This window comes from Juglans regia, chromosome 7, assembly GCF_001411555.2.
Source record: "Juglans regia cultivar Chandler chromosome 7, Walnut 2.0, whole genome shotgun sequence".
In the NCBI taxonomy this organism is placed as follows: Eukaryota; Viridiplantae; Streptophyta; class Magnoliopsida; order Fagales; family Juglandaceae; genus Juglans; species Juglans regia.
This window is the reverse complement of record NC_049907.1, coordinates 15,208,724-15,235,588: the sequence shown is the minus strand read 5'-3', so window position 1 is coordinate 15,235,588 and position 26,865 is coordinate 15,208,724. Positions and strand designations below refer to the sequence as shown.

General features: G+C 35.5%; 2 protein-coding genes across 4 annotated transcripts; both read left to right on the top strand.

Annotated features, from left to right (window-relative positions):
* The first annotated feature begins 749 nt into the window (after nucleotides 1–749).
* Nucleotides 750–5,331, top strand: LOC109004264 (beta-glucosidase 11-like). Its single transcript, XM_018982767.2, has 12 exons — nucleotides 750–975; nucleotides 1,084–1,147; nucleotides 1,630–1,685; nucleotides 1,970–2,045; nucleotides 2,154–2,225; nucleotides 2,376–2,463; nucleotides 2,578–2,949; nucleotides 3,190–3,410; nucleotides 3,647–3,675; nucleotides 3,760–3,847; nucleotides 4,693–4,783; nucleotides 4,902–5,331. The coding sequence occupies exons 1-12, from the start codon at nucleotides 841–843 to the stop codon at nucleotides 5,134–5,136; spliced, it is 1,527 nt and encodes a 508-aa protein (XP_018838312.1). The 5' UTR covers nucleotides 750–840; the 3' UTR covers nucleotides 5,137–5,331.
* A 9,182-nt stretch (nucleotides 5,332–14,513) lies between these two features.
* On the top strand, nucleotides 14,514–21,918 carry LOC109007209 (beta-glucosidase 11-like). Of its 3 annotated transcripts, none has more exons than XM_035692360.1 (14): nucleotides 14,514–14,735; nucleotides 14,863–14,926; nucleotides 15,067–15,122; nucleotides 16,952–17,027; nucleotides 17,134–17,205; nucleotides 17,333–17,420; nucleotides 18,606–18,831; nucleotides 19,154–19,269; nucleotides 19,411–19,631; nucleotides 19,998–20,026; nucleotides 20,110–20,197; nucleotides 20,828–20,872; nucleotides 20,968–21,058; nucleotides 21,430–21,918. In XM_035692360.1, exons 1-14 carry the CDS (start codon nucleotides 14,613–14,615, stop codon nucleotides 21,680–21,682), a joined length of 1,548 nt encoding a protein of 515 aa, XP_035548253.1. In that variant the 5' UTR covers nucleotides 14,514–14,612; the 3' UTR covers nucleotides 21,683–21,918. The 3 variants fall into 3 exon arrangements, with proteins under 3 accessions (XP_035548253.1, XP_035548252.1, XP_035548254.1); XM_035692359.1 differs by having other exon boundaries at nucleotides 18,570–18,831; XM_035692361.1 differs by lacking the exon at nucleotides 20,828–20,872 and having other exon boundaries at nucleotides 14,516–14,735; nucleotides 18,570–18,831; nucleotides 21,430–21,867.
* Nucleotides 21,919–26,865: the final 4,947 nt, after the last annotated feature.

Sequence of the window (26,865 nt, the reverse complement as noted above, 5' to 3'; positions counted from 1 at the left end):
ATATATAAATATGGAAGAATTCTAATAGTCATCTATTAAATACATTCCATATGTTTACAACAAAGATTTTATATATATTTCCTCACGTTGGAACTATTTTTTTCAGGTAAATCACTAGAAGCATTGACATCACTTTTCCCTACTTGCCTCGTTTGTTTTCGTATATAAGTTAAGATGAGTTCATGAAATTAAAATTTAAATTTAAATAAAATATTATTAGAATATTTTTTTTAATATTATTTTTATTTTGATATTTGAAAAAGTTAAATTATTTATTTTATTTTACGTGAATTTGATAAAATTGTAATAATTAGATGATATAAGATAAGATGAATTGAGAGAAATTATAAAAATAAAAAAAGCCTTAAAAGTACGGATGATCGTAGGCACGGGGCTCATGAGGCCGCGCGTGCTCACAGATGCATCACACATCAGAGAGAGAGAGATGCATTGTGCTAAAAGCTTTCACGTTAAAGTCCAGCTTCAAGAAACATCTTACACATTTATTTAACTTGTTAAAGTCCACTTAATTAGTCAGGGATTTGTCTTTAAGTTCGGTTTCTGAGAGCGATCACTTCAGCCTCGATTGTACATGTTGGTTTTGACTCTTCTTGCAAGACTTTTGTGAGGACGATGTATTGTATTTATCGTTGGAATTATCTTTTCTACAACGATGCTTGCTCAACCAATCGTATGCGTGTCGGTGTAGCAGCTTATCCTTTTCCGGGTATAAAGCGTAGTACAGACCGAGATAGCCCAGCAACTCTTTGTCTGGCCATACATTAAGAGCATTCATTTGGGTCAATCTCTAAAGGGATAACACAAGCTAGCTTTGGAAAAATGTTCACGAGTCTCTCTTTCTATCTACTTCTTTTACTAAACCTAGCTGCTGCTTTAGCTCTAGGCGCTGATAAATACAGCAGAGATGACTTCCCACCCGAGTTTGTTTTTGGTTCTGGGACCTCAGCTTACCAGGTGACTCTTTTTTTTTTTTTTTTCATTTATCTTGGAGTAAATTATTAGAAATATATAATAACAACTTTGATATTTTTCATGACTAAAAAATATAAATTAATATGAAAGGTTGAAGGTGCAGCAAGCCAAGATGGAAGGACACCTTCCATATGGGATACCTTTGCCCATGCTGGTAAGCTTTTCTTTACCATTGGTACTTGCTTTTATCTTCTATAACATATTAATGAAATTAACGTTTTTCCATTATAAATGTAGTAAATATAATTCAAATGAATATTTAAACCTTTTTCCTTCTTTTTTTTTTTTCCAATAAATGGAGATTATTATATGCGTGCAAATATTAGTGCATGCTACCAACATAGTTTGCCTCTGGTTTTTGTTTTCGCTTCTACTGGAAGACAGCATGTCAACAGATGTAATCAGAAACACAACCCAGATATAATTAGGATGGCTACATGTAGATACTTTTTGCACCATTTTTTCTGATTCTTCTTCTGTGCATGGAGCTCTAGGCTCCTTGCTCCTTAGAAATGGGAGAAAAGGATATGTATCCTGAAATCACAATATAAGTTTAGTAGATAGACGTTTGCTGAAGTTTATCTATGTTTATATCTAATTTTTCTTACGAGATTGATCTTCAACTTCAAATTTCAGGGAAAATGGCTGGAGCCACTGGTGACATAGCATGTGATCAGTATCACAGATACAAGGTATAATAGCATGCAATGTGTTTCCTATGACTAAAAGCCAAGGATTACTTGCCGGCCAGTTCATGATCCCAATTGATTGAAAATGAATGATTGTAGTCTGCATGAGATGTTCATCCTGTGATAAGGTGTAAGTGAATGAAAGTATTATCCAGGCTAGGAGAGACATTTCTTATCAGAATCATATATGACCATGACCAATTAATTATATGTTCACGTTATTTGAAGCATCTGGTATTAGAATAATGATCCATATATGATTAGCTACGTTGAATTGACTCTTTCAGGAGGATGTCCAACTCATGGTGGATATAGGCTTAGAGGCCTATAGATTTTCCATCTCATGGTCAAGACTTATTCCAAGTATTATCATCAATCTCTTCTGATCCTCAATTAACTAAACATGATGAAGTAAAAAGGAGTTTTTCTGCACTTTCTCACACTTGGACTAATCATTTTCTCATAATTCAGACGGAAGAGGACGTGTCAATCCAAAGGGTTTACAGTATTACAACAATCTTATCAATGAACTAATCCGCAACGGTTACTCCCTTTTCCATCATAGTTGAAGATCCTTCAATTTTCTCATCATTTCAAGAATACTTTGAACATAAAGCAAGAAAAAGTACTCCCAAAATGCTAATTTATCCATGTTTTTTTCCTGCCGATTTATGTTATTTTTTGTGAAAGTAGGAATCCAACCGCATATCACATTACACCACAACGACCTTCCGCAGGCATTGGAAGACGAGTATGGAGGATGGGTCAGCAGAAAAATTGTGTACACTTCTCAATCTTGACTAGACCACATTTTGTATGTGTTTGTGTACACTACACACCGCCAAGCATAGAACCCAGTAAGGAATGTGATTGAATCATCTCTTTCTGAATGCAGGAAAGACTTCACGGCATATGCAGATCTGTGTTTCAGGAAGTTTGGTGACAGGGTTTCTCATTGGACCACCCTGAATGAGGCCAACGTTTTCGTGCTTGGAGGCTACGATGGGGGTTATCTTCCACCTCAGCGTTGCTCTTCTCCTTTTGGGTTCAACTGCACAAAAGGCAACTCCACAACTGAGCCATATTTGGCAACTCACCATATCTTGTTGGCGCATGCATCAGCTGCTAGATTGTACAAGGAAAAGTACCAGGACAAGCAGAATGGATTTATAGGAATCAACCTCTACGCTTTTGGGGCTATTCCTCTAACAAACACAACTAAAGATGCAATTGCTACGCAAAGAGCCAATGACTTCCTGATTGGTTGGTAAGTTACTTAAACATGATTCACAAGTAAAGTTGCAGTGGTATTGTCTTTTGGCATCTATTATGTCATTTATAAATTGTTAAGTTTTAGTCTGATATGGTGCCAAAAGCAAGTATTCATCACACACTTTTGGAGTCATTTTCTTTTAATGCAAGGAAGAGTGCTTTTCATTTTGCATTTTTACACCATATCTAAGCTGCATTCAGAATTCATTTATTCTTCATATGCATGGCATTGCAGGTATATGGATCCCTTAGTGTATGGAGAATATCCCCATGTCATGAAAAAGAATGTGGGATCAAGACTTCCATCCTTCACAGATTTTGAATCTAATCAGGTTAAAGGTTCATTTGATTTCCTAGGACTAAATTACTACCTCACAGTTCACATCAAGGATGACTCTGAAAAACTTGAGATGGAGGTCAGAAACTTTGATGCAGACATGGCAATAAAATTTGCTGGTATGTCCATGCGTATATACTTTACTTAGCACAACAATGACCAATTTCACTGGTTATTAGATTACGTTTTACCCTGTTTCAGCTCAATCAAGCTTACTATTTAAACTCTGCTCTCTGCAGATTAAATGTTTAAGACTATTCTAGTTTTTCTTCATATCCTCAATAAACTCACCCTTTACTTACCAAGCTTTAGAGATGAAAATGAATTTAGCTTAATACTTTTCCAATTGTGGCAGTTACTCAAGATGATCCATCTGAATTTGAGGTGAGATCAAAAGCATAAATTATAAAGGCAATTTTATATTTATGGGTATATCAAATCTAACACTAACAAGCCCATTTGACTCAGTTTCCAGTTACACCCTGGAATTTGCAAGGACTGTTGGAGTATTTCAAGCAAGTGTATGGGAATCCTCCTATTTACATTCATGAGAATGGTCTCTCTCTCTCTCTCTCTCTCTCACACACACACACACACACACACACACACCCATTTACGCACATCCACGTCCCCCCACTCATTGACACACACATGCATATAGAGCTTCTATGTATTTGTGGTCTTACTTTAAATAGTGAGAAATGATTCAGAGTGGTGCTAGGGCTCATCTCATTATTCTGGAATTTGTAAAATCTCCACTTGTCCCAAAAGTTTAACCTGAGGGGAAGAGGTAGATTTTATTATTTATTTTATATCTTAACACTCCCCCTCACGTGTGAGATAGAGTCCCCCTCAATAAGTGGTCCAACACGTAGAATATTTAAATAAATGAAGTAGAATGTAGAGTTAGAATTTGAATTCAAGACATTTGCTCTGATACCATGTGAAATCATCATTTATCTCAAAAGCTTAAACTAATGGGAAGAGGTAGATTTTATTATTTATTTTATATCTTAACAGAATTATGCTATGATACATCGTTATGCTATCACATTTTGGTGTTTCAAAATAAATTATCTGATGTAACAATCAACTAACGTTCATATGGGTTTCACCAATTAAACTATCCTTTCAAATATAGATTCATTCTAAGCAGAAGTGATCAAACGAAAATCTGATATAGAGAGAGTTAAAGCGGTCAAACAACAAACATTAAAGTTGCTCAGAAAGTCCTTTGAATCATGCATATTTGTTGTTTTCATGCCATTTTATCTACCAAAGGGATTATCTTTCCTGTTTTGGTATAAGACATGGTGGCATTGTTCAAAACCCAGTTTTCTCATCACCCAATGTGATCATCTCTAATAGAGAAAACTCAGCTTGCTTGGAATCTTCTTGTAGGACAACGAACACCACGCAATTCATCATTGGAAGACTGGCATAGAGTGAAATACATGAAAGGATATATTGGGGGTTTGCTTGATGCACTTCGGTAAGTTCATTTTCTCATGACCTTATAATTAAATCAAATATTTATTAGATGTAGTGGGAACTACCTTTTTCTTAATTCCCTGATCATTGCCTATTCTCTGATCATTGTCTTTTGCAAGGAATGGATCCAATGTGAGGGGTTATTTTGCATGGTCTTTCTTGGATTTACTGGAGCTGTTGGATGGCTATCAATCGAGCTTTGGTCTTTACTACATAGATCTTGATGACCCGGATATAAGAAGACAGCCAAAGCTCTCTGCTCATTGGTACTCACATTTCTTGCAGAGAGAAGGCTTTAACTCAGATGGGTTTATAGAGCTTGAGAAGAATTTATCAGCACTTTCTTATACCTAATTCATCCAATAGATTTTTCCTTGTCTGTTGCACAATGGTAATTATAATGTAAGCTTTCATAGCTCCAGAACCAGCTGAAGAAAGCGCTTCATAGCCTTACTTTATTGTTTGCTCTAAAGTATTCATGTAATTGAACCAGTACACTGCTTAATTTCCAACAATTTATTAGCAAAAATATAATCTAAGTTTCTTAATCATGTAATGAGTATTGTTATAAGTCCCTTCATTATCTGTGTTGAATTTAAGTACTCTATTAAAGTACTGTCATATAAAGAAATAAATCATTTATTTATCCTCAATTCCTTAATTTAATTCATTGAATATTCTAAAATGGTTTAGTAAACAATTTACTAATTGCTCTGGCCAGAAATTTTAAATATGCAGTTCTATTAAATTAAACTTAAGAAGATATTTTGTTCTTCTTGATCAAATCAAGAAGTCTAAAAATTCCATCTTGATAAATCATACTCCCACTATGCTATATGTAATTACTCAATATGAAATCACCACTTGTTCTAAAAGTTTAAGTTGATGGGAAGAGGTAAATTTTATTATTTATTTTCTTAATACTTCTCTCATGTGTGGGTTAGACTCCCTCTCAATTAGGACTGTTCATCCGGGTTTCGGACCTGGTATATCCGGCCCGGAACCCGGATTTCAAATATGGGCCGGATTTCGGCCCGGGTATGTCCGGTTAAGACCCGGTCCGAAACCCGGATGAATCCGGGTTTTTTAAAACCCGGAATCCGGATTCCGGGTTTTACCCGTCTTTTTTGTTTTTTTAACAAAAGTCCTTTAGTCTTTATGTTGTTATTTTTTTTCTGGGAAAAAGTTGAAACTTTTTTTTTTTTTCAAAAATACTATATTTTATTACAATTTTTTCGTCAAATAATATTGAAAAGCAAAAGGTTTTTATTATATATAAAAGCCTATATTTATTATCAATGTCCATAATGATAAAAAAAAATATCAAAATGAAAAACTAGATTTATGTTAAGAATAGCCAAGGCTACAAACAACTAATTAACTTGTTAACTAAATGCATGTAAAAAAATAAAAAATCCACTACATATTACATTATTTGAACTAATTTGCTTAGAACATTACAAAACACATTATTGCTTTAATTAAACTCCAATACACAACAACAAACATGAACTAATTTTGCCAAGAACAACTGACTCTACCCCCCAAGGAGTATAAAAATTGACCCTGCTATTCAGAGTCCAATAATAGTACAAAGAAAGCCAGCATCGATCATAAACAATCTGTGACACATCTCGTGAATGGAATGCATAGAGTGCTGTAAGTATTCCTCCATTTTCTGGGATCTGTTCAGAAACAAATTCTCTTTCTTTAAATAAACATAACATGTAATCTGAAACAAGTTACATTAAAACATTGGAGCACATCTCCTTGGACTAAAAAAGGAGAAAGCTCAAGCAAAAAGGACAAAAACAAAAAATAAAAAGTTGTGCAAATTAAGAAGTTGAAATACAGAGCTGAAGAATGATTCTCTTCCAATGAATAAACCTTAAAGTGAATAAAATCTAGCCAAGTATTGCTTCAAAACTACATTATATAAATAAAAAGACCCAGAGGATCTTATAATTCTTAGTAGAACTTTTGAAGTCTATACATTGCTCACAATACCATTTTGTTCTTAAAATCATTGATCCTTCCACAAGACTTTACAGGAAAGATCGGAAACAAGATCTTATCATGAGTAGAGTTGGCTAGAAATTTTCTACTATTTTTTTCCGAGGTGATGGTATCTCATTTAAAAAGACCTAATGCCAAATGAGAAACTGTAATCTTCTGTAGAAAGGGCGCGTTATCTAGGCCATTTTACTAGCAAAATAACAAAAAAATCTAGATCTATCAAACCAACAGCATATAGTTTATACCCATGTTTAACAAAATAACAAAAAAAACCCAGATCTATCAAACTAACAGCATATACTATATACTCGTGTTTAACAAAACAACAACAAAAACCCAGATCTAGTGCAAAATGTCATAGCCGTAGCAGAAGAAGAAGGACGCTAGCACAGATCTTACCTGAACAAAAGCTACACAAGCCATAGCTTTTCATCGTCGTTATTCCAAGGTATCTGAAGACACGAGATAGAGAGGGTGAGAAGAGAGACAGATCCAAATAAAACAGACCCAAATCGGAATAAAACAGACCAAATCACAGAGAACAAACCTTGGGTCACGAGGATGAGGCGAGTCGGCAACGATGATGAAGACGACGGCACGAGGATGAAGAAAACGAGCAGAGAGGGTTTCGGCGTCTCAGAAAAGAAAAAGAAAATGAGGAAATCGGAAAACTCTTTGCTGAAAGGCTGAAGGCGAGACAAATTGTGGACACTGGTGGGGAGTCAGCTATAGTTTTGTGGCTAGGGTTTCGCGCGAGAGAGACAGAGAGACAGAGAGAGAGGGGGGGAGGTTGGGGGGTGAAGAAATGAAATTCAAGTGATGTTTTCGATTTTACATAAACCGGGTACCGGCTTTTTAATACGGAATCCGGATTTTATACCCGGATCCGGGCCGGCTATATCCGGTTTTCATAATGCGGGTTTCAGCCCGGGTTTGACCCGGGCCGAAAACCGTAACCGGAACCCGGTTATCTGGGTTCCGGACAGGGCCGGAAAAAAATCCGGCCCGGATGAACAGTCTTACTCTCAATGAGTGGCCCAACAAGTAGAATATTTAATTAAATGAGGTAGAGTATACAGTTCGGGTTCGAACTCATGACCTCTACTCTGATACCATGTGAAATTACTACTTGTCTCCAAAGATTAAACTAATGAGAATAAATAGATTTTATTATTTATTTTATATCTTAATACTTAACAAACACAAAATTTTGATATAAAAATATCTAAGTTCTTAACAAACACAAAATTTTATATCATTGTAAGTTCTTAATTACAATGAGCAGTCGTAAGTTCTGGTAGTCATTCAAATGAAACAACAGTTTAATATTGAATAAAAATTTAAGTGGTTCAGTCGATGTATCTACACTAGGGCTGGAACCCGACCTGAAACAACCGGGTTTGCGCCCGGCCCGGCCCGACTGTTCCCATCCAAGGCGCCAAACAGACCCGACTCGACCCGAACAAACAGAGATCGGGTTGAACTCATATGACCTGACATTCACCAATGAGGGCAAAAAAAAAAAAAATCTTCGTTTTCACTTCAGCATCAATGTACAAAATATTTCTATCAATAGTATGATTTGATCACAATATCAAATTATCAATCTCAGATCAACATCCCAAAAAGCTAAAAATGAAAAGTGCAGTTATTTTGACTACACATTGTATACCTTCTGCAATGTCTGACGACCTCAAAAACGGCATATGAAGACATTGCGAACAGTAAATCTGTCACATTCTATTATGAATTGATGGGGTTCGAAACCAACAAAATATAAAAACCCCCGAATCAAGAGATGTTTCTGGATCTGGGGAAACCTTCATCTCCATACTTTCTTCTACTCGTAAAAACAAAACGTATGAACCCCATTAATTCAGATCCAAATGTTAAAGCAAGTAATGCAAACCCCACGGCCATGGCACAGTTCTGCAGGGCCAAAGCATAAGATGAACTACAAGGACAGCTACTTGAGTAGCATCTTCTACATCTTGGGAAACAAATAGAGAGAGAGAGAGAGAGAGAGAGAGAGGAAAAACCATCGCCAAGGGCCAAAATGTGAGGGCTTCCTTCCCTTCCATCGCCAAGGGCCGCAACGATACCACCGCCGCCAGCAACGACGTGAACAAGAAACAGCCACCACCGGCGACGTATGTTAAGAAGGAGAAGCAGCCGCAGCAACCGAGGTCACCAAGGTTCGCACAGGACTTGGATGGGCTGAACTGCTTCGAGACTCTCATCTCTTATTAGGCGAACTGCAGTTCGCAGAGAGGGGTTTCGTCCGTAGCGTCTTTTTGCTACATAGAGAGAGAGAGAGTGGCACTAGGGTTTGTGCTAGAGAGAGAGAGAGAGAGAGAGGGGCTAGGGTTTGTGCTGAATAGAAAGAAGAGAGGGGGGGATGTGGTTTCATCCTCTTAAAAGCAGGTTGGACATCATCCAACCCGCATCTAATTTTAATATGATTTTATGCGGGTTGATCGGATCGGTTTTATCGGGTGGGTCGGACTTTTTGTGTTTTTGCACAAGCCTAATCTACACCAACATGTCAATTTGGAATCTCCATTCCCTATCATCAAAGTGACACACAATCTTTCAAATAAAATGTCCAATTGTATTATAGATTGCAAATATAGTTTATGGGCTTAAAACAACATGGTAAATGATTAATTTAATTTCTATAAAAATAAACAATTTTATTTAATGCAAATGTCAATGTTCGAGACATGTTTTGCACCTCGACCAATGAGCTCAATGAACCTGCAATACAAGAAATGCGGAGGCTCGGTGGATGGGTGGCACTTCCGATATCTAAGTTAGTTCTATCTCTTGAGAGAGTTGGTCATAAAAAATTGTCCGAATTTTACCTATGATTAGGCTTATATACCTCTTTCCTCAGGTGGGACTGCTACTTCCTCTATGCTGGGGGTGTCCACCCACTGCACTAGGAAGCATGTTGTCGCACTAAATGCAGCATAGCTTCCACGGGCCATATCACATGTGACAGGTAGTGAAGTGCGGCCTTTGTCTGGAATTATGTTAGGGACAAAGCCGCCCACCAAGATCTCCTGTTTGTGACCGTATCTGGTCATTTAATGCAGCACGGCTATCCTGCAGATGATTCTGGCATAAACGTGCCGGCGTGCGTGATGTCCCATCTTTCCACGTTGATCCTCTTCATACACTATTCTTGGGCCCTCTTCTCCTTTGCCGTTTGTTGGAGTAGTTATATTTTGGCCTTTGGGCCTTCTTGAAGTGGATTGGGCAGAGGATGAATATACTCCCTTCAGTCAAAATTAGAAGAATAATGATACACACATGAAATTTCACAACAATATTTTGAAATAAAAATATTTTTGTAAAGTCTCATTTTAAAATTTCGTAATATTTGTGAAATGTGATGTGTGTATTATTATTCTAAACAATGACACTTTCACAACATTTTATATAATGATGTTTTACATTTATGATATTTTTAAAAAGTGATGTTACTTTTATAAATTATTTTATAAAAATATCATTTATTTTAAATATCATCATATAAGGTGTTGTGTATAAACCATTTTCAAATTAGAAATGGGTATATTCCCAACACAATTTACTATTATTATGGTCATCTTCAAGCCGCCGATTTGATTGAGATGAAAACTACTTTTAAGTTCATAATAAGCCATCTGGGCTAGGGGTGGGCAGCGGGGCCCCGCACCCCGCTGACCCGCCCCGTTCGCCCCGCCCCCACCCATGCGGGGTGGGGGTTTCGGCCCGCACAAGCGGGGTGCAGGGGCCCCCGCCCGCACCCCAGGACAGTTGCGGAGGCGGGGGACGGAGGGGGCGAAGCCCCACTCTGCTTTTCCCCTGCCCCGCTTAATTTATATAATATATATATATATAATCAAAATTATATATAAAAAAAACCATAAATAGAGTGAAACGATGCCGTTTTGTCATAGACCAAACGGTGCCGTTTCACTTTCAGGATTTAGGTAATCCTGAACTAAAAGTGAAACGGCGCCGTTTCACTTTTAGTTAAGGTTCCCCCCCCCCCTTCCCCGCATCTCTCTCCTTCACTTTCAGCCCTTCTGCTTCTTGAACTCTCATTTGGCTCTCAACCTCTCTCACTCTCCTCTCTCGATCTCTCTGAGTCTCTCAATCTCTCTCATTCGAAGTATTCTCTCTCTCCGTCTCGCACGACTGCACCGCACGAGCATCACAGCTGCACAAGTATGAGATTTCCACTTTCCAGTCACTCCACCGTCGGTCCGTCGTTTCACTTCGAATTCGCCGCCGCTCAAACTCAAAAGTAAGAAATTCAAAACATAAGCTAGATTTTTTTTTTTTTTTTTTTAAGTTTTGGATTAGAGATTAGAGGAAGGTTGGGTTGAATCGAAGATGGAGGATGGGAATAGTTGTGAATTTGTGCGCTATGGATAAATTTGTGCATGTGTTTGATTCGTGTGTTTGTTTTTGTTTTTGTTTTTTTTGTATAATCTGAATTCCGAAACCCATTCTTTCAATTTAGGGGTTTCAATTGAAACCCCTAAATTGAAACATGTTAGGGTTTCAATTGAAACCCCTAAATTGAAGCATGTTATTGTTATCAAACATTTTAAATAGGATTACAAAATAGTTGTAAACTAGTTGTAGGTTTATCTTTAATGGCCTAAAAAACGTATATTATAAAACAGTTATATATGAATATAGCTTGTTTACGTGAAGAAATATAAGTCTATTAAGTATTAAGTTTATTTAGAAACCAATGGTCTAATGTTAATGGAAATAATAATGTGATTAAGTGCATGTTTGGAATTATTTTGAAAAATATAATAATGTGATTAAGTGCATGATACATTTGTTCTATTAAAAAAGTTTTTAAGGTTATGTAAACTAATTGAGTTGTTCTCATACTTGTTATAAGAAAAATGAAAAAAAAAAATTAAAATAGGTGTAGTGTGTGAGTTGTTCTCATACTTGTCATGTTCTCATACATGTTCTCATAATTGAGTTGTTCTCATACTTGCCATACTTGTGTGTTGATTGATTTTATAATTTTTTATTGTGTTGTAGAATCAGGAATGTCTTCTGAAAAGAATTTCATTGATAGCTCTCCTACCCCTACCAGTACCCCTGCCCCAGAACCTAACCCTACTCCAACCCCTAGGAGTGGGAGTACACCTTGCCCCGCCCCCAAGCCCACACAAAGCAATAAAATTGTTTCCGTAGTTTGGTCTCATTTTACTAAATTAGAGGGTGGTGACCCCAATAACCCTCAAGTTAAATGTAATTATTGTGAGAAAAGTTATGGATGTCACTATAGGAAACTTGGTACATCCCAGTTAAAGGTCCATTTAGAGGAACAATGCAAGAAGAGTCCAATATTAAGATCCTTACTGGAGAAGAGTCAATTTAGACTATAAATTGGATTGAAAAAAATGGCGGATGGGAGTAGTGGGGGTCCAACGTTGAAAGAATTTACAAAATATAATGTTGATGAGTGTAGAAGGAAGTTAGCTCGTATGGTTATCATAGACGAGCTACCTTTTCAGTTTATGAATGGGAGAGGGTTCCAAGAATTGGAACCTAGATTTACACTTTCTTATCGCCACACTGTGGCAAAAGATATTAAAAAGATGTACTAGAAAGATAAAAATGTTTTGAGGGGCCAATTGGTGGGTTTGGTAGTTTGCCTCACTACCGATACTTGGACTTCTATCTAAAATTTTAATTATATGTTTTTGACTGTCCATTTCATTGATTCTGATTGGATTCTTCATAAAAAGATTATTAAGTTTTGTCAAATAACTGATCACAAGAGTAAGACGATTGGGAAGGCCTTAGAGGCCTCAACAAAGGAGTGGGGGTTGACACGGGTTTTGACAGTTTCGGTTGACAATGCCACGTCTAATGATGTCGCCTTGGGGTATCTGAAGACTTATCTTAGAGAGGTAAATAAAACATTCTTGGGTGGTGAATATTTGCATGTTAGATGTTCTGTACATATCTTGAATCTAATTGTGACAGAGGGGTTAAAAGATGTTAATAACTCGGTTGCACGAGTTAGACTGGCTGTGAAATTTGTGAGGTCTTCTCCTTCTAGATTGGAGAAATTCAAGATTGCTTCAAAGAATGTGGGCATAACATCAAAGAATGGTCTTTGTACTGATTTTCCTACGAGATGAAACTCAACCTTCTTGATGTTGGAGGCGGCCCAAGAATATAAGGCAGCCTTTCAATTATTGGGTGATGAAGATATTCAATATGTCAAATACTTTGATGAGAACGGAGGTTTAGGAATGCCTAATGATGATGATTGGGAGGTAGTTGTTACATTTGTTGATTTTCTTGGGCTTTTTTACGATGTCACGTTGAAATGATTTGCTTCTTTGCACCCTACATCTCTTGAATTTTGTCAACAAATATGTAGGGTGAAAGAATAATTAGACGACATGTGTAGGGGTTCCAATCTAAGGATGAGGGGGATGGCATTGACCATGAGGGTCAAATATGACAAGTATTGGGGAGATTTGACTAGACTAACTATTTTGTTATATATAGCTACCATTCTTGATCCCCGTCTAAAACTTTCAGGCATGTTATATGGTTTGGGACTTGCGTATGATTAGGCATAGACTGATCTTATTGGTGAGATGGCCTGAAATACCCTTTATAGATTTTATGATGAGTTTAATGCAATTAAGGGTGGTACTGCATCTACTACACCTACACCTACTCCAACACCTCCTCCAGACACCAGGGCAACAAAGAAGCGTAGATTGGCATGGACTAAGACCCTCGCACATAATCCCACACTAGTCCATCAATCTACGGAGGTGGTTTCAGAGTTAGACAATTATTTGTCAACGGATCTTATTCAAGATGATGGTGATTTTGACATATAGGATGGTGGAATGCAGTATCAAAGAAATATCCCATCCTTTCTGAAATTGCCCGTTGTATGTTGGTCATCCCTATTAACACCGTTGCCTCAAAGTCTGCCTTTAGTACCAGATGGCGCATATTAGATCATTTTCGTAATTCATTGTCTCATACAACTGTAGAGACATTGATATGCACATAGAGTTGGACAATGGGAAATAATATTTATGTTCCAGATGTTTTAGATTTTAAAGAGACCGACGAAGAGGGTGGTGATCAGTCTGGATCTGGACCATCTAGTAATTATTGTTTTTATTTTATTATTTTGATTTATTTATATTCATTTCAATTTCATCAGTATTAATTTTAGTATTGATTGTTGTAGCAACACATGAGACGACTCAGACGATTCGGTAAATAATCAAAATTTCAACTTTGAACTACAGTGTATTTACTTTTATCTCCATATTTAAAGACACACTGTTCATGGTCTATTCTTATTATTTTATTACAAAATCACTTACTCTAACTTTTAGATTAATTTCACCATGAGTTAAGTATTAATGAGGATTAATTAAGTTGGGGAAAAAATCAGTTGAAAAATAATAATTTAAGTATCAAATTAAATTATTAATTAATATATGGTTAATATAATTGTAAAATATGAAAAAAATAAATTAAAAATATTATTATTAAAAAAATAATATTATATTATTATTTTGATTAATTTAATATGAAATTATAGTTATGGAAGTTTTGAATTTATAAAAAATATGTATTTTTATCAAATTTTAGATATAATTTTGATGAAGCCAATACCGGTAGTTGGTTGGAGAATTAGAAGATAATTATTGTGAGGTCATGGTTAAAAGCTCCTCTCTTTCCCTTTTCGTTATTATGGTTATGAATGACTGAACAGTAGTATTACTGGATCAAGATTCAAAATGTTGAGGCTAGTAGTAGTTTTGCTGACGAATCTAGCAGTACTGGTTTTGAGTGCTCATAAATTTAGCAGAGATGACTTTCCTCCTGGTTTCGTGTTTGGGGCTTCGACCTCTGCTTATCAGGTTTCCCTTTTACCATTTTTTTTTCCGTATCTTTTGATTGTTTAAGCATTCTGTTCTATTCGGCCAAATAACTGTACGATTTCTCTCCTTTTCCTAACAACTCTTTTCGTTTAATCTTTTGCGAAAGGTTGAAGGTGCTGCAAACCAGGATGGGAGGACTCCTAGCATATGGGATACTTTCGCCCAAGCAGGTCAGTTTTTCTTTCCTTTTTTTATTTTTTAAAAAAACAAAATGGGAATCGGTTTCGATCGGAACAAGTTAAATCAGAAATTTAATTTCATTATTCGAGAATAATAATTAGGATCGATTTAATTGCCCAACGCATTTCAGGGAATATGCATGGAGCCACTGGAGACACAGCATGTGATGGATATCATAAATATAAGGTCAGTCTACAATAGAGAAATGTTAAACCCACTGATAGTGGGTTCCGAAACTTTTTTATTTTTTATTTTTTTTTTACTAATGATAAAAAAAATATTGATGTTGTGAATTTTAAAAAAAAACTTGTTTAAGGGTGTTAAAAAAAGAAAACAAAAATTCGTATAATTTGGGTCCCGAAATACAGCCACCCGTCTACAAAATTACCCTTTCTTACAAGCATGGGTGGAACCAGAAAATCTGGTTTTGGGGGCCAAGTTACAAAAAAAAAAAAAAAAGCCTTTTAAAATTTAATTTTCGTCCAATTCTGAAAATTTTGGAGCCTCTTACTAGTTTCGCCCTTTCTTACTAGTTTTTTCTTTCCTATAAATACCAATCACATATATGAGGTCAATTAATTATCTTACTGGATAATGAATTAAGACGAAATGAATTGAAAGTTAAATAAAATATTATTTTTTAATATTATTATTGTTTTAAGATTTAAAAAAATTGAATTGTTTATTGTATTTTGTGTGAGAATTTGTGAAGATTGTAATGATGAGATAAACTGAAATGAGATGGGATGAAAGTCTCTCTAGCCTTAGACTGTGCAAGTCCTGCAAAATTTTAAAAAAAAGTTGACATTGTTTTTTCAAAATGACTGCCGGGATTTGCTTTTTTGTTGATTGTGTACGTCTATTCTTCTTTGGGCCTCCTTCAAACTTTTTCTTACCTTTTGATACTTTACCTTTTTTACGCAACTTTTCTTTTCACGTTCCTTCTTACATTTTTCTTCAAGTTAATGATAAATATATATAATTTTTTTGTTAAAAAAGAGAAACTCTTATCCAACTTTAGATTTTTTTTTTTTTTTTTTAATGTCGGGAAACCTCTCCAAGACAGGACTCTTCGGACCCACCTCTGCAGAATAAACATCGGTCTCGTGCACCGCACTTTCGGAAGTTTCCCTACACGGAACCGGTTAACTTGTTGACTTTTCACCAGAGGTGTGGCCCCAAATGATTGTTTGTATAAGTGTTGAACTTTGGATCTTGAAGGGAGTGATATCCAAAGCCAAGACCTTCACCACTTGGCCAACCCATTGGGGTTAAATGTAGCTTAGTTATGGTACATCATAAATCTCTAATTGATAGATATAATGATAATATTTTTTATACTTCAAATTATGTTTATTATATTTTTTTATTTTATATATATTACAATGTCCTACATCTGAAATTGTATACAAACATTTTTAATATTTTAACAGTAATTCGCCCCCAAAGATCAATTTCTAGATCTGCCGTTGGTGGTCATTGGGATTTTGAGGCTGCCTCTTTTTTTTTTTTTTTTTACATGGATATGCTTTTTATAGTAAATAATAATAAATAATGTACTTATAATGGAAAAGTACTAATAAAAAAACATAGTTATAATGGAAAAGTAAAGTAAGTTGAGATGATGTGTGTTGTATTTTTAGGAAGAAGTTGGGAAAATTTTTTCATTGTAGATGAAAAAGTAGAGAACTGGAGATCAAAACCATCTTTATCAAAAGAAAAATTCTTCTCATCAGTCACTATTCCCCATCTCACACCCTATGAAAAACACTCTCACACCGTGTGAAAAAGCTATAGGTGTGAGGTGTGGGAGTGAATAGTGACTGATGCATAGCATTCCTCGGAGACTCAAACATGCAATAAGAAATGCAGTGGAACTCACTTTATGTTTCTATCTCGCCCACAACAAGTTTTATAATACTCTAGGGAATCCATATCTTAAAATATATACTCCCAAAACATTACATGTATATTACTAATTATGAAAATGCTTACAACAAATTTAACTATTGCAGGAGGATGTCCAGCTTATGGGGGACACAGGGTTAGAAGCTTACAGGTTTTCCATATCTTGGTCGAGGCTTTTACCAAGTATGATCACGCAACTACTCTCGTGTACTCATCAATACTTGTTAACCATGCATACAAGGAATAAGTGGTTTCTGAGGACTCTGATTGTGAATGTTCTTTCTTTCAGATGGAAGAGGAACTGTCAATCCTAAGGGTTTACAGTATTACAACAATCTCATCAATGAACTAATCAGTCATGGTTACAGCCAATTTCCATCATATATATATATGATTTTAGTGATTTTTTTCTTTTTCAAAAAAGAAAATTTATATTAGTAGAAGAAAATTAGTAAATTTCTAAGACTGTTCATTTTATGATTAAGCAGGAATACAACCACATGTTACATTACACCACAATGATCTTCCTCAAACGCTGGAAGACGAGTATGGAGGATGGATTAGCCGAAAGAGTGTGTATGATTCTCAAATCTTATCGTCTTAATCAACTTAATTTTACATATATAAGCAACTTCAAATAAATAATCTCTCTTGCCCATGCAGTAAAAAAACCTCCTAACCATGAAAAACCCGATCTTTCCCTCCCTAATCTGAATTTTAATAGTATAAAAAAAAGGGTTTTTCTATACATCAGTACTATTCACCCTCACACTCCACACCTGAGAGTTTTTTTTTTTTTTTTCATAAGGTATAGGATAATGAATAATAGCTGATGAAAAAAATTATTCTAAAAAAAATAGACATACAAATATTTATACAGGATGTAGTAGTCCAGTTGTCGCCTCACCCGTAGTGTGATCAGTAAAAGCGTGCTTAATTGCAAAGTGCCAAGGCTGAAGCTCTCCCAATTGCAAAGCACCAAAGTCGAAATATTTTGCTTATCAAAAGCGAATTAAAAGCATTTACAAAAGTAAGACAGCTTTTAGGTGCTTTTGGTGTGAGCTTAGAAAATAAGTTGTTATATGCCTTAGAAAAGCATTTGTTATCCTTTGAAACCAATATAATAGTCCTAGATGATGACTTTAGAGATGGATTACAACCACAATACCCTACTCCACCAATTGGGTTTCATTACGAAACGTTTCTTTTAGCCTTACAAGTGAATGATGTGGTGGGATATTGGTATCGTTTCTCTTTATTATTATTATTTTTTTCCCATTTGCACTGGATTTGATGTGGTAGGATATTTGTTAGGCCCCACCCCCTGTTTTTGGACCCCAAATTTTATATATTAGCTGAATATTTATAACACAGAGAATAAAAAAGAAAAAGTTGATCATTTTCACTAAAAAATTATTATCATCAGCCACTACTCATTACATTACAAATAACTATAACTAAAACTTGACACATTGTACCCTTTGCTCCCTCGTTAAATTCTAACAGCTAATTAAATGAAAAGAAGATGACATGATGCAATCTTGAAGTTGGGATGTAAATAGGTGGTGGAAAATATTAGTTTTGTGAGCAAAATGCAAAATCCCTAATAGTTTAAGGGTGCAAAAGGAAAAAAGAAAAAATAATATTGGTGCAGAGTACATTGCTGCACAAAGCACCAAACAAAGCAAAGAATGTGAGTACTGAATAATCCAGATGCGAATGCAGGAAAGACTTTGAAGCGTTTGCGGATGTGTGCTTCAGGGAATTCGGTGACAGGGTTCCATATTGGACTACTTTTAATGAGGCCAATGTGTTTGTAATGGGGGGTTACGATACTGGCAATTTACCTCCTCAGAGATGTTCATCTCCATCTCCATATGGGATAAACTGCTCTAGAGGCAGCTCCTCAACAGAGCCATACTTGGCAGCTCATCATATCTTGTTGGCACATGCATCCGCTGCTAGATTGTACAAGAACATGTATCAGGTATATATTATTATGAATTAAGCTGTTCATATTATGTACTGGACATGTCCCCTTTTTTATCCATGTCATGCATAGAGAAATTATTGCATGTATGTGTTAATCTCGTCAACTATAAGATTTTCAAGGACAAATGATTCTTCTCGAGCATATTTACATGATTTAATTAACTCCATCTGTCTTTTGTTTGTCATTGTTAATGATATAATATAAATAACTAAATATACCTATATATTCTGGCCATCAGCTTAATTGCATGTGAACTTCATGACTAATTGTGTAAAACAAGATGTTATTTGATCTAGAGAAACTTTGGCCCCTGCAGGAGAAGCAGCTCGGATTTATAGGGATCAATGTCTTTGGTTATTGGTTCGTTCCTCTTACAAACAGCTCAGACGATAAAATTGCTGCTCAAAGAGCCAACGACTTCTTCTTTGGCTGGTAAGAAAGCTAAACGTTCATGTATTATCCGGTGTCTTCTGTCTTTTCCTTTCATAAGTGTATTGTGTATTGTAGAGAGCTGACTCTGAACTTATAATTTAGGTTTTTAGCGATCATATATGTTTGTCTTTTTGACTGTAGGATGGTAGATCCTTTGGTGTTTGGAGAATATCCTGATGCCATGAAAAAGAACGTAGGCTCAAGAATGCCAGTCTTCACCACTGCTGAATCCAATTGGATTAAGGGTTCATTTGACTTCCTTGGAGTGAACCATTACTTAACTACGTATGTCAAGGACAGCCCCAGTAGCTTGAAAATCAAGGAGAGAGACTTTTTTGCTGACATGGCAGTAGAACTTTCAAGTATGTTGTTAAAATATACAGATTGAACTAGATGGATGGAGACTAGCTTCAACTAGGAGTAATTATTTGGTACTTCTCTAGTATGGATACCGCATGGTATTCCCATCCTATCATAGGATGATTTGTCAATAAAAATTGATGTTTGAATTTTAATTATATGGTATGCTGCGATAAGATAGGAGTAGCCCGGGAATATCTAATAATTTTTCTTTACCTAGAATGCAATTTTTTTTACTCGACATGAGTGAGCTTACCAAGTGAGCTGCACTAATCCGTGGTTGATTCTGAAAGTTTATTTACAGTGCTTAACAAACTGTTCAGCTCACTATATTTTTTATTTTTTTTTGTTTTAAATGCTTGTTGCAGGCTTCGAAAATGATACATCCAGATTCGAGGTAAGCCTTTAAACAAAAAATTATAGAGCTCTTTTACTAATTATTCGGTACTACATAATTAGTAACCATCTTGTTTTACTCAGTTTCCAATTGTAGCCTGGGGCCTGCAAGAACTGCTGGAGTATATCAAGAGAGTTTATGGCAACCCTCCTGTTTACATCCATGAAAATGGTCTCTCTCTCTCTCTCTCCAATATGTTGGACATCCATTGAAATATTAGGTTTAGAGGCGAGAGAAGTCCTCCCTTAAAGTAAAATTAATATTCATTGCTGATAACTTGTTGCTAATAACTTTTGGTGATAATATATATATATATATATATAGTATTAGTAAATGTCACGTTTTATAACCAAATTAAACTTTATTTCCAAATCTCTTTAGTAGCAGGAAAAACACCCCCATGCCACAAAAAAAAAAAAATATTTAGCCGTTAGTGACGATATTTAATTATCTATTATTGAGGATGAACATGATCATTAATTGCTATTACTTTTTAATTAGCGATGGCATGATAATAATTTATACAGTTTTAGACTATGCAAACCGAGCATACTCCATTTGAAAAATGTAGGGGAAATCTAGAACCCACATGAAAAATAAATGCTATAAGAATCACTTTCATGTCTCTCTCTCTCTCCCCCCATATATTTGGTTACAAAATTGAGGATACTCTCTTCTTCGACTTCTAATCTTGAGATGAAAATTCAATGTTGTGCAGATTCTTTTTAGTACGAGAGTATTAGAACTTGAGTTTGGATTTTGTTTCTACTTGGTAACTCCTTTTTTTTTTAAATTCTTAAGCAAAAATTTCCCATCTTGGAACTTGGAACTTGACTATACGATCAAGTGAGTTTATTTATTAGATGCAAGCACAATTTACTGTCAACTTGAGTTACAATCTAAATTAAGAAATGTGGCATGGCATATGCATGTCTGTGTAGGTGAACGAATGATACGTAATTTGACAATGGAAGACTGGCCAAGGGTGGAATATTTGCATGCATACATTGGGAGTTTGCTTGATGCATTGAGGTACGTGTATAGACTTCACAAACCTCGCGCTGGATAATAATACACATCTACAACTCTTATATTACTTAGTTTATAACAATCAATGTAATTGTGTCATGAGAAATAATTTGTACAAGTCTCAAATAGACAAGTCACATCTAAGCTTTTGTGAAAAAGTGGACCCCACCTTAAGAAAGTGTAAAAAAAACTATTCTTTATTCGTGAGATCCACTTTTTTACAAATGACTTGTATAGTGCTTGTACCTAGCATTACTCGTGTGTCATTTCATTAATATAAATCCAATTTTGCATAACTAGTCTCTATTTTCAGATCTTAGAAAGTATTCTCCTCTTTACCCATTGTTCTTTAATTTATTTTTTTATTTTGGAAGGAATGGATCAAATACAAAAGGCTATTTTATATGGTCCTTGATGGATTTATTGGAGTTGTTGGAAGGTTTCGAATCCGGATATGGCCTATACTATGTTGACTTGGATGATCCTGATTTAAAAAGGCAACCAAAACTCTCTGCGCATTGGTACTCCCATTTTCTGAAGAGATCAAAAGGCATGAGATTACAAGGACTCACTGAACTTGGGATGAACTTATCTGCACTTTCCCAGTACTCTCACTTCTTTCAGTAGATTCTTCTTTCCACTTGCCGTTGCACAATGGTTTGGTGGTTTTACTTTTATCTATCATTGTTAACTCTTCTCCCCAAAAGTGTAATTTTTTATTGCATTATGTCTTGGAAAAAAAAAAAAACCAGAATTATATGTAAATTGTTGACACCTGGAAAGTAAGTAAAAACTAGCTAGCATCAATATTATATCATGGGGCTAACATCAATGATGGTAAAATGGAGTGAATTATGTCATAATATCGCAAGGCTATTTTATTTTATGTTATTTTATTTGGAATATAAGCTAAATCTTGAAGCGGCTGTTTTTTTTTTAGAGAAAATATATTTGTAACTGTGAATTATGCAATCGTCGCGTAATCACTTTGAAAACAGTGAATAAAACATGACTCACATGAAAAAAAAAATTTTTTTTAATAGTTGATCTCATTTTTCTTCAAAACGATTACGTGATGTTTACACATTTCACGGTTGTATGTGAAATTACTCTTTATTTTATTTTTTAATAGGTGATTTCATTCTTTTTTTTTTCACATGCATTTTTTTAACACTTTTAAATATTTTTAAAAAATTCACAACATCATTAAAAAATACTTTCTTAATCATTAAGTAAAAAAAAATTCAGCAAGATTTCGCAACAGAAAGAGTGGCATTTTTCATACAAAATTGCTTCCACCATGTGTTCTGAATCAGTGTTGACCCCTTGAAACATCTCTTAAAAACCATCAAAGAACCCTAAAATGTGTGAATGGATTCTCTCTAAATAAATTTGATGTCGACAATTAACATGGAAAAGTAGTAAATATATAAGTAAATAACTGATCACATTTTATTTATAATAAATAATAATAGGTACTAGCTAGTTGAAATTTTTAAAGAATTTATGTCCACAGATACACAAAAAGACACATTCCAAGATGTTGAGATCTTAATTATCTAAAGAGACCAATGAAGTGCCTCATTGTAGGGCTAAGCGATTCCGACACTGACTTTGTTGGAGGTCGAATCCGACTTTCATAGCCTCCAATCTGACTCCGACTTGTTGGAGCAGAGTTAGATTTGAGCCTTTTTATTGGACTTTTTTTCTTAACTCATTTGAAATTTCAATTTGACAATTTTGATATCTCACTAATCGGATTTGGCTTCTAGATTTTAGTTTTTTTTAAAAATATTTTTTCAAATTTCAATTTTATTAAAACATAACCAAAATTGAAAAAATAAATTATTGTACAAATTAATGTTATTATAGATTAGTATTATATGTTATTATATATTAATGTTTATACATTAGTATTACATGTTATTATACATTAGTGTTACATGGCAGTAATAGTTAATAGTATGGTGTTTACATATATTAAACTATTATTAGTTAATTTAGTCTATTTATATTATAGTATAAGTATATTATTTAATAATAATTTGCTCATACTAGTATCTTATTGAATTTAATTAACTATATAAGTTATAGTTATATCATATATATATATGATTAATATATAAAAAATACCTATATTTTTATAAAATATGTACAATGTTAGAGTTGGAGTCAGTACATCGCTACCTTCAACTTCGACTTCGACTCCGACTCCGACTCCGACCCGACTCCAATAAGTCGGTGCGGAGTCGGATTTTCGGATTTTTGCTTAGCCCTACCTTATTGTCTAAACTCACGTTATCTATCTTGTTCAATCTCCTGGCATCCCTAATGGGACATCATTCTAATCGAACAAAAACATATGCATTCTAGCACAAGTGGACAGTTTCCATGAGCATTCTAGTTGCTCAAACTCAAATATAAATTGGACACGACAAAAAGGCTTGTAATCTTGACTGGGGAGAACAGGAGAATCGGCTGAAGACACCCACCAATGAAATGTCGTCCTCACTACCAAGCCTGAATCACTTTGATCAGAACATTCAACCCTGGTATAACTAAATTCCCGATTCCTCTAAAATACCATGAAATTTACTTGCCTTCAATAACTGCATCATATTTCAACTTTGTAAGAAAGTACAGCAGAAAAATACCTCAAACTTAGCTTATAAAATTGCTCTACAAGTTTCTCTAGATTGACAAATCTCCAACATTTCCTCTTAGTGGTAAAGTGTACTACGTAGTATAAAACTAGAGTAACACTTAAAAAATCCACAGCCTAAATATCTTATCAAGAGAGAACAAAAAGAGAGAGAGCTTTTATGTATTTCAGATGGTTCCAAAAACCAATTAAGGAGGACTATATATAGTCTACCTACACACGGTTGGCCTTGAAGGCCAGCCATTACACTGCAATTAATTTTGCAGACGTTGCAAGCTGCAACGGTATGTAACGTATCGCATTAAGCCATCCGTTACAAGTCAATATACGTTACTACAAGCTGAAGGGAGGGGGTCAGCCCACGTGGGCACCCCTCCTGCCCTCTTGCTAACATTTCTCACTAGCACACAGTGGGCATAACCCCAGGTCTGCATCTTTCTAATATTCTCAATCTTGTTCATATAAATAAATAGGTCGTGTGACCATCAAGCACATCTATAGAAAGGTAAGAGTACATACACCAAATCTCTCCCAGAGAAGACCAGCATAGTAACATCCCTAAAGTGTCTGGTCATGTCCTAGACCCATTCGTTCGCATCAAGATCAAGCATTTTCGAACCCTCTTGAGTTAAAAAACTCAGAACAATGCTTGACTACCTCCAAATTTTCAATGTGTTCACAACCTTTAGCCACTACCAAGATGTAGCGTCATTGTTTGGCATCAACAAACACTATCGAAAGTACGATATCGAAGAGACTTCCCTTTGCACTCATATCACTCAATTTTGGTCGAACCGCTTTCCTAGCAATGCTTATTTAGACCGTATCAATCATGGCCATAGAAAGCATGCCAAAGTAGCATATATCACAACCTCCATCTCGTGACATAGTCAAAAGTAAATGACATTTTTTTTAAAAAATGAGACTCACACAGTGAGAAAGAGGGAAACAATTTACTTACTTACTCATATGGTCGTATAAGCACATATAGTATGAAATACATGTTACGGTGTATTTCTCTTTCTCAAAGAGTATATGTCTCTATCAACACCGTACAGATCTTTGTCTAGCCGCTTTTTAAGCATTTAACCTGAGGTCCTCTATTTGAATGTCTCCAAGGCATCAAAGAGGATCTCGCACCTGGTTAACTACAGGCTACATAGATGGTGGGTAACCCATGCATAGTCCTCTCAATGGACCTCATCTTAGCTCCCACTAAGGCGACATATGTTTGTGTCAACCAACTTATCCATTTAGACGAGTACCTAGGGACACAATGTCTCATATCTTCTTGCTACTCAAGCGCTAGAGGCGATCACTCGTGTGAGTGAGCCGATCTTAGCCTGTTGACATATCTTGTGTGTGTATTAGAAAAAAAAATATGATAAAGAACTGAATCATATTGTATTAATATCCCAAAGAAAATGTTACATCTCAATATCATTTGAAACACAAATTACATTTATAGTCTATGCAGTCCTAGTTCCTAACATGAGAACCCCTATCAACCTCACCTCAACTTGGAAACTCATCTTCAATGAAATCCACATCTCGTGACTCAATCTCAGTCACACTTCCATCAGACTGTTCACCTATTATCACATACCCTTTAGAGTATTCTGAGTACCTTATAAAGATATACTTCTTCCCTCTAAGGCCTAACTTCCAATTCTTATGAGAAAGATCATGAACTAAACTCGTTGAACCCCATGGTCGCAAGTTACTCAACTTGGGTTTCTCGCCGGTCCATAGTTCATATGGGGTTGAAGTTATTGATTTGGAGGGCACTCGGTTAAAAGAAATTGGTAGGTTTGCTTGCGCCATCATCAACCTAACCATCTCAAGTAGTGTTCGATTTCTCCTTTCCGTCACGTCATTTTGCTGTGGCGTACTCGACATCATCAATTGTCTTTTGATTCCTTTTTTATCACAGAGTCTTTTAAATTGTTTAGAGAGATATTCTCGTCCTCGGTTAGTTTTTAGAGTTTTTAAACCCTTTGTCTAACTGATTCTTAACCATTCTTAGGTATCTCCTAAAACATTCCAATACTTCAGACTTATAGGAGATTAAGTAAATATGACCATAACGTGAAAAATCATCTATAAATGTGATGAAATAGAAACCTCCCAAGACTTCGGCAGTGATCTTATCACTGCCTGGACTTGCTGTTCATCAGTCAAGTCGTTTCCTGCTGACTTAAGTTCGTGGATCATGGTCGACATGGCCCTAAGATGCTGCTTCATCGTGTAATCAGAGCTCATCTTATAGGAGTCAAGTCTCAGGGTTAATCCACGCAACCTAGTGGATGAAGTTCCACCAAACTTCAACTTTAAAGCCTCCCACATGTTTTGGGCAGTGTCATAGATCTTGAACTCACACATTAGATCATTGTGTATGCTGCTTAACATTACTATGCGCGCGCACCTACTTTTCTTAGCTCATTGAGTATAGGCTAGTTGATCTATCTTGTGTTGTTCCGAGGTCCCCTTTTCCTGCACAGTAAGGAAGTGAGATAAGGCCTCCAAGACCTCTTACTCATCTAAGACATATTGGATCTTGCGATGCCAAATGTCGTAGTTCTTCCCATTCAATTTCTCCCATTTGTTTAAATCAGCAACTATACTCTTGGATGTCATTTCACTACAATACATAAAGAAGAGATATTACACACACACACCTATGAAATCTGCCGCGTCCATCCAAGCTGGAAAAAGAATAATTTAGATATGTCGCAAGATCAAAAAATCGCTAGGCTTCGGAATCATCTCTTGCACCACAATATCTAATTATTAAATTTCTAATCTTATTCCTGCACAAATTTAAAAAATAAATATGGGAGAATTAATCATCATAAATCTCAATCATACTCCCACTATCCTAAGTAGTTTTCTAGCCCTAGTCACATGTAAAGACATAACCTAATAAAATCGCAGTAACATTTTGGACCAGTCTACAAGGATAACTACTTCAACCACAACATCATGTTGGGCCAGTCTACAAAGATGGTTCATATAAGACCATTACAGTCTATTTTTCGTATTCCATCAATGCATTTACAGTTCTTACTAGGGTCACTGCAATTCTTTACTTAGTGTGAATTTTTCTATTTTATCATTAAAGACTAATATATAAACATTCAAGCCTAAC